General features: G+C 33.1%; 1 protein-coding gene across 1 annotated transcript; it reads right to left on the bottom strand.

The window, feature by feature from the left end:
- Positions 1–3,196: 3,196 nt before the first annotated feature.
- LOC115723026 (pentatricopeptide repeat-containing protein At2g20710, mitochondrial) lies at positions 3,197–6,262 on the bottom strand. The gene is made up of 3 exons (XM_030652423.2): positions 6,052–6,262; positions 5,599–5,931; positions 3,197–4,709 (listed from the first exon to the last, which is right to left on the bottom strand). Exons 1-3 carry the CDS (start codon positions 6,166–6,168, stop codon positions 3,498–3,500), a joined length of 1,662 nt encoding a protein of 553 aa, XP_030508283.2. The 5' UTR covers positions 6,169–6,262; the 3' UTR covers positions 3,197–3,497.
- Positions 6,263–9,133: the final 2,871 nt, after the last annotated feature.

Here is a 9,133-nt window from a genome sequence, read left to right as displayed (position 1 = left end):
CAGTTAATTGGTTTTAATTAATCAATTATAATTCTAAAATTAGACTATGTCTTATTTATGAAATTTTAACTAAGTTTGGGCTTGATTGTGAAGAAAAGAATTTTTAGGGTTTATTTGCTAATTAAGATACTTTATTAAGTCTAATTATTAAATAAATTAAATGACAATTTTATTTGATAATTAATTTTAATTATTAAATAAATAGTTTTGACATTTAAAGGATTGAAATTAGAAAATATGGCATTTGTGAAAGAAAAGGATAAATTGTTGAATAAAAATAGCAAAATTCTAATTTAGTGGGGCCCATCTTCTAGTCGGCCACAAGGTGAATTTTTGCCAATTTTTATCATTTTTCAATGCCATATGATTTAAAGAGAAAATTACATTGTATATCCACTTTACTTTACTTGTTTTAATTTTTACGTTTATTTTCATATTATTTAAGATATACTCACTTTTTATAGATGATGTCTCCATTATACCCCTTAAGTTAATGTAAATTATGCACTAGACTTAATTTGAGGGTGAGGGTATATTGGGCAACTCACTCATAAAAGTGGGTACATTTTAATGAAATTTAATTTGAGGGTATTTTTGATTAATTGATACAAAAAAGAGGTATTCCTTAATTTATCCCTAATTTAAATATAACCCTAGGAGAAATCCTATAAAAGGAATAAGATGGTTCTCATTCTATCCACCCTGTTATTCTAGTTTTCTTTCTCTGTCAGACAACTAGAAACCTGAGAACCTCCTTCTATAGAATTCGAACCCTTCTCCCTTCCTCTTCTTCATATTTTTGAGCCTCATAGTGAAAGAGTACATGCTCACCCATAGCAAGTCTAGTACTCAATCATAGTGTGTAAGACCGTGAAGAATCCAACACCACAAGGAGAATTGGGCTCAAATCTTGATAATACTCTGCGACAGAAAGGAACAAGGGTTAGAGATTTAAGTGGAAGGAGACATTTAATTCTGCTGCAATCAATGTAAGGTTTCTTAACTTTATATGTGTTTAATTTTATTATTTTAGAGAATTCATATTTAGGGTGTTAATGAACATGCTTGTTAGTAAATCTAGATCCTGGTAAAATAATCCCCAATAAAAAAAATGCTCGAAACACTTTTTTGAGAACTTTATTGGAAGCAGCCTAGGTTGACATATAGGCTGAGGATATGTTAACCTGGGTGCTGGGCCCAGCGCCAGGTTTCAACTTGAGCGCTGGGTCCCAGTTATGGCCCTTTAGATGTTCCATTTGGTCCCCAAAAATAGTTGAATCATAATATTTTTTGAAGAAAAATGAAGATGCTCAGAAGAGTTCTAAAAAAATATCATCAGAATTGGCCCAGGTTGACAAAATGTCAGCCTAGGCCTTGGGCCAGCCCCAGGTTTCAACATGGGCACTGGGCCTTGCTTTTGGTACCCAGGAAGTATTGTTTCTTCACTGAAAGTACATATTTCCTCATTTTTGATGAAGACAAAGAAGATGAAAAAGTCTAATCATGGATCGAATACTTGGAAGGTGCACAGATTGACAAATTGTCAACTTGGGCGCTGGGGTGCCCAGGACCGGTTGCTCCGGGTGCTAAAAAATGAACTTGCTCCAAATATGATTTTGATGCCTCAAATATGTTTGTAGTATGTATAGTTAATGTTTCCATGCAAAGTTTGGCCCATTTGCACTAAAACGGTCCAGGAAATTAAAACCCTAGTTGAGAATGTCAACATGGGCGCCATGTGAAATCCTATGTGCTCAAGTTGGCTTTCGAGAAGTAAGTTGTGAGTTAGATTCAAGTTATTGAAGTCTAAACTTTCATCTCAGAGCTCCCAACTAGGGTCCCTTGCCAAGTCAACTACTATGACTCAGGTCTACTCAACTCCGTGATGTCATTCTTCTTGCCACGTGTCAAACATTGGTGTCCAGGTCGCCAGGGAAGGTTTCTAAGTTAACATAATCCTAAGTTGATAATAGATTGAAACAAAACTTAATTTTGTGATCCTATAAATAAGATTAAAACAACAATCATGGCATTGAGAATAAAAAATATAACCAATTCAATATATTAGAAACTAACGAAACAACGTTCATCATTGAAATTAAGAATTCATGTCTTGGGTTTTGAGATAACACCTAACGAAAAAGGAACTACTTTGAACTTATATAATGAAAATCATAATAAAAAGTGCAAGATTAAGGAGAAGAAAATAAACAATGATGATGAACAATTGGTGTCACAATCTCCTACTTCTTCTCTTTCTCTCTCTCTCTCTCTGAGTGTCTCCTTCAAAAATGCAGTTTCAAAAGTGCTAAAAATCGAACCCTAAAAGTCCTTTATATATCCCCTCAAAAATCTACAATTTTCTAAGATAAAATTTTAAAACGCTAGAATCGTGTCCTCGCCGCGGCGAGCCTCTCCCTTGGCTGCGGCCACAGCTTCCTCGCCGCGGCAAGCCTTTCTCTTCGCCGCGGCCACAACGCCCTGCAAGCAAGCTTCTCATTTGTTCGTTGCGACGAACCTCTAACCTTCGCTACAGTGCCAAATCTCAAGTTTTGGGACTTCATGGATTTTCAAAACTCTAGGAAAATATTATTTTGGTGAGTTTTTTCATCCTCCAACATCACCTAGTCATAAAAATAATAAATCCATTAATTTTCACTCATAAAATTCAAGTTACTTTCAAAACCTAAAAAATTCATAAAACGATAAAAAAAAATACTAAAAATGTTAAGAAACAACACCCATTAAAATATGAAGAAATTAACAATTTTATAGCTTAAAGTGATCTTATGAATCGTCCAACATGAGTCTATAATTATGATCGAATACATTGCTTTCGTATGGAACGCCAAAAGCAAATAATTGTTGTTTCTGCCTCTCTCTAGACTCAACCCACACACACACAACCACTTTCTTTGGGCGGCTCAACTACCATTTAAGCGAGCCACCACCGGCCACCTATGATAGAGATCCGAGGAACCCACCAAGACCCTGAAGCCGCCAACCTTGGTCATTAGTCACCCTCTCTCTCATGCGCTTACGTTTTAAAACTTGAACTCAAATTTGATTAATTTGAAATTGTACCCTAAACTCAATTATATGAAATTATATGATTAAATTTGAATTTAGAACTCAATATAATCGAATAGATAAAATTTAATTAATATTTAAATTCAAAGTACTATTTGAAGACACATGGTACAAATCTGCCTTTTAAATTAATTGCTGTGAATGTAAAATCATACTATTTATCAGTAGTAGTAGTAGTAGTCATATCATAAGCATAGCCTAGAACCGTCCTTGCGATTACAAGTTCCAATCTCCCATTCTAGTGTTTTAAGAAAAACAAAGTAACAAAGAGCCACAGTGAAATAAGTAAAACAACTGCCGTGGTGACAGCTGATTACACCAATCATATGGTGTTCATATTGACTATAATTACAGTGCTTGTTAGTTATTCACTATAACAGCATCTTCTCATTAATTCGCTTATTCATTTATCGATCTATAGCATCATCATTCTCTTCCTTCTTATCATCTCCTAGCATTGCATTAAGGGCCCCTGAATTTATATCACTATTTAAGTATTCTTCTAATCTACTACGGATATCATCTGGGCAAAAACCACGTTGGTGTAGTAACCCCAAAATCTCATGTGCACCTTTCAGGTTCCCCTCATTTTTCAAGTATTCAAGACATGCACTAAAGGTGGTACGGTTTACCTTCCATCTTGGCCCACCGGTCAAAATGGCTTTCCTCATGCTTTCCACTGCCTTTGCCATCTCACCATCTATACAGCATTGAGTTGAAAGGCACTGCCATAAGCCGGCATCAGGCTCCTTTCCACTACTTGTAAAAAGCCGTTCCACACTAACAAAAGCTTTCTCCAAAAGACCTTTCTTGCAATAAGCACTAATCAGCACACTTGCAATCCTATTGTCAAATAATGTGTTTACAGATTCCCACTCCTCAAAGATTTTCTCCATCCCATCAATGTCATCAAGCTTCACTAGCGAGCTTAACACGGAAAGATATCCAGAGTTATAGACTCTCCCTAAGTTCTTGTAAAGATTCCAAACGCGATAAACTTCATCCTTTCTCCCTGCAGCAGCATATAGTGTGAGGAGGTGTTCATAAGCAATCTTCTTTTCTTTGTTATCAATCACTTGCTCTGATCTCCTAAGCTTCATCCACGCCTTTTCGGGATAGCCAGCTTTCAGGTACCCATTTGCAGCAATGAAATAAGAATGGAAGTCCAACGCTGCTTGATGATCAGTTTCCATCATCAGTAAAAGCTTCTCCATTTCTTCTATGTTTGATGTAACAGCACAAGCATTCAACTGAATGTTTAATGTGAACTTGTCAAACTCGATTCCATTTTGTTTCATCTCTTGTATTAGACTCTTTAGTTTATCATGCTTGCCCATCCGAGAATAGAGGCTTAGCATAACATTATAAGTCAATGCAGTTTCGATGAAGTCCATCTCCTTCATTTTCTGGAAATGGTCCTCTGCTTTTTCTAAGGATTTATTCTCAGCATAACAATTTAACAGAGAGCCATGAATCTTATTAATTCTGGAAGACTCTGGGATGCTATAAAAGTACTCCTCTGCCCTCTCTAGGCCATAAACTTTTGAAATCAAATCCAAACGTATAGCTATGTCTCCGGATGAAGGCCCAAAGTTTGCTTCACTCATCCATTCTGATACCTGAAAAATGACAGTGTCAGATTTATAACTTAAGCTCACAATGTATTACTAGTGACAATGACATGTTTGAATGATTACCCTTTTACAAAGAAAAGTTATTGACCCAAATTTATCATGCCACAAATTCACATATGCAAATGAGGAAATTAAATTTTATCAACTGAAAGTAATACTCAAAAGAATACCACTCTGAAACTCACAGCCATTAGGTCTAGGGTGAAAGATGCACAAGTAAAAACTTTATCAACCAGCACATCTTAAGATACAACCTCAAACATCAATGTTTGTTAAGGCAAGAAGATGGAAACGAGTTAAAGTTAAAGTTAAATTATTAAGGCTGTGTTTGATATGAGTGAAGGAAGGGTAAGATTAAAATATTCTGTATACACTAGAAACCTCCAAGGACAGAAAACCCGAAAACTTAGCATATTGAAAATAATACAAGTACTTAAGCAGCCTCCGAGTAGATACTCTAAACAAAATAGTAGCCTTACTCGTTGACATCATGATATAATTATCTATAATCCTTCTGAGGTAATTTTATATTGAGACTTCATTCTACAAAGCACATTTTCATTTCATTACCGATACGCTATACCTAAGTTTTAAATGTGGAACAAAAAACACAAATATTTTCCCCAAATGGCTATTTTTCTCAAAAGGTTTGCCAATACTTAATTTAAAAGAGTTTGAACTGAATCTGGTGTTCCTCTATTCATAATCGATATGTTTGTCTGGTCCTAAAACAAAAATCATTATTCCAGAAAAAAAAGAAAAGAAAAGAAAGATTCACAATAAAATGATACCTAAGAACAGAAATAAATTCCCATCATTATCTTCACTAAAGAAAACTAAATGAAACTAGACTTAATACAAGTTACAAATATACCTGGAGAGCCTGTGTATAGCGACGGTATTTACGGAGTTGCTTGATGATTTTCTGGAGCTCAGATTGCCTGACATCTCTACCTTCTTCCACCCACTGTTCGAGCACTGGGATCATGGAAATCTTGGGATCACCCAACCGTGAAATCCGATGGTACAGAGAGTTAGTCAAAGGCGAAGATGAGGATATGGCTTCAGTGGAGTAGGAGAGGGAGTGGGTATTGATAACCCTAGAAATGGCAAGAGCAGACCGTAGGTTAGCACCAAAGGGTCTCGTCACGGAACAGTACTGAAAGGATTTTGTAAGGAACCTACTGTCTGTCATCCACATAGATATCTGTAAAGGAAAACACAAAAGGTACATGATAATTAGGTTCAGAGTTGGCAACCCACTACAAAAGCCATACCTGATAAATGCACACTAGTCTCAGAGATGGTATATGCACAAAAGCCACACCTGAATATGATCTGGTAAATGGTTCCTCATGGTTCGAACCAACCAACCCAGTTGTTGCTTGTCAATTCGTCGTCCTTCACGAGTCCATTGTCGGAGAACTGGTGAAACCGACGCCATTGGACAGTGTTGAGTAAGAAGAAGAAGAAGAAGAAGAGAAAGAAGAATGAGGTTTTTCGGGGTTTTAGGCAGAGATGAGCCAAAAACAACTGAGAGCAAATTACACAAATTATATATAAAAAAAAGAATAATTACATATGAAACCATTTTTTGTAAAATATTTACACATTTACGTTCAAAGAATGTTTTTTTATATTTTTACGGTTTTCCAAAAAATAACACGAAAACAACATAAAATTAACAAAAAACAACATAAAAGTAACATCAAAATAACATCAAAATAACAACAAAAAATTAACAACAAATGAACAAAATTTCAACATAAAAAAGACCGTATTTTATGTAAATAAAATCAAAAAAATCGTAAAAATGTTTAAAATTCCGTGAAACTGTATTTTTGTTGTTTTTGTGCATTTGTGAAATTAACCCAAAAAAAAAAAAAATAGAGCAAGTTACTGTGGGTGTTCGAGGTGCGGGTGGTGCCGTTTTTGATTATTTTTTCAACCAACCCACACATGCGATTTTTTCAATTTCCCAAACTGCACCCGCACCGCGAAACTAAAAACTTGCAAAAATTGCATCGCGAAAAATGGTGCGGTGCGGTGTGGTTTATGCAGTTTTTGTAGTTTGGACTATCACTAAATAATTAAGAAATTTTTACATGAAAAATCCATTTTACACAATTTATTACACAATTACTCATACACGCCTATGTCTACATTTTTACTTACAAAGTTGGTTTTATTACACAAATACCACTTAGCCATCATTACATCCATCATCAATCAAATCCTACTCTCTTCCATCTCTTTTTTCATTTTCTATCAATCAATTCATCATTTCACTCTCTTTTTTTATTCTTTTCTTTTTATTTTTAATTTTATTTCAGTTTTTAATTTTTTATTTTTAATTTTATTTCAGCTATTTAATTTTTAATTTTTTTTTCCATAACAATTCTTCTTTTCTTTTTATTTTTAATTTTATTTCATTTTTAATTTTTTATTTTTAATTTTATTTCAGTTTTTAATTTTTTATTTTTAATTTTATTTTCAATTTTTAATTTTTAATTTTTTTTCCATAACAATTCTTCTTTTTTTTTATTTTTAATTTTTAATTGTAAAGCTAGTTTCTTATATATTGTTGCTTAGGTCTAGGATTGACTTCTATCAATCAAGGGAGAACTATATATATACATATATGATATGCACACGTAGTGAAGATTTTTGAGACGTACACAATGATATTATTGTCAACATATATAGTAGATATTAGGAAATTAGGTATACCAATACCAACAGCACCACGATTCTAAGATTTTATTTTTGAAATATCTCAAAATCAGTCTAATATTATTTGTACAAATTAAAAACACGCATGTTAGTGTGTCTAATTAAGTCAATAAAAATCACTATTGAAAGAGTGATGAACATATATAGCATTGCTATTGAAAAAACTGATGATATACAACATTCACGTGCAACAATATTAGAGAAAAGTGTGCAGAGATTTCATTGTCAACGTTTCTGGGAAAAAAGATAATGTTGGTGCTGATGTTCGAACCGAGGTTTGTTTTTGGTTTCTTTTTGGTTTTCTCCCATATTTGAAATTTTACACCTTCTGTATGTATTTTTTTTAATATGTTTTTTATCTAGTTGTTTCCTGTCCATTTTTATATCATCAATGGGTAACAATGAGATTTATCATGGATGTTGATGTTCAAAGAGTTTTTCCTGTATTTTAGTTTGTATACAGTTGTTTTGTAGTTTTATTATAGTTTTGCTACTTGCATATGTTATTTCACTATAAAATTAATATGCAACTATTTGCACAAAACTTACTATGTATAACTACTATTTCTTAGTCCCCATCAAATTAAATTCTTGCATAATATATAAACTATCATAAAACGATAATGCAACTATAAGGCAACTATTTGCACTTGCATACAGTTGTTTTGTAGTTTTATTATAGTTTTGCTACTTGCATATGTTATTTCACTATAAAATTAATATGCAACTATTTGCACAAAACTTACTATGTATAACTACTATTTCTTAGTCTCCATCAAATTAAATTCTTGCATAATATATAAACTATCATAAAACGATAATGCAACTATAAGGCAACCAAAACAAAAAATAAATCAAAATGTAACTGTATATAACGTAGATGTATTATTCATGAGGTTTTTTTAAAAAATTTCACATCATACATTGTTTTGAATTTGGTGGGAGGTCCAGATCTGTTTGTTACAGATCTACATTTCATGAATCTGGATTTCGATATTAGGGGGAGTTGTTTTGATCGAATAAAACAGAAAACAAATGTGTAATTTCAGTTTCTTCACAGTTTTTCTGATTTTTTTTTCGTCATTTTCAGTTTAGATCATTGCAGGTATTCTTTTCCAGTTGATTTTGCCAGAATTAATGGTTGTATTTTTCTAATTTTGGTTTCATTTTGGTTGCTTTGCGGTTTTGAAACGAGCGCGTATTTTCATCTTCATTGTTCGCTCAGTACAGCTCAAGGCTTAGTGCATGTGGTATTTTTGTAAATATTTGTATGTGGACTGTATAAATGTTTAATGGGCCGGCCCAAAGTATTTTTGTAATTTTTTTTTCCTTTTTTGTATTTTTTTGTTTTTTTCCCAATAATTAAACTATCACAAATACAACAAAACTTAAGCAACACTTGTCGAAAATATCTTGAAAATAAATATATAAAAAAAAATTTCAAGTTTCAACAATAAAATAATTAGTGCATCGACAAATTTTTTAGCTCGGTAGAAACAAAATGCTTTTTATAAGGATCACATATTGGACCTAAATAAATATAAAATTTAATATTTTTATAATATGTTGTGCAGTGCAGTTTGAAACTTATATTAATAATTCAAAACCACAAACCGCACTGCACCGCACGGTTTAGGAAAAATTCAAACCGCGACTGCACCGCAAAGAATTTTAAA

The sequence above is a fragment of the Cannabis sativa genome, chromosome 9 (genome assembly GCF_029168945.1).
Source record: "Cannabis sativa cultivar Pink pepper isolate KNU-18-1 chromosome 9, ASM2916894v1, whole genome shotgun sequence".
In the NCBI taxonomy this organism is placed as follows: Eukaryota; Viridiplantae; Streptophyta; class Magnoliopsida; order Rosales; family Cannabaceae; genus Cannabis; species Cannabis sativa.
Note: the sequence above shows the minus strand (reverse complement) of the source record. Positions and strands in the feature narration are given on the sequence as shown.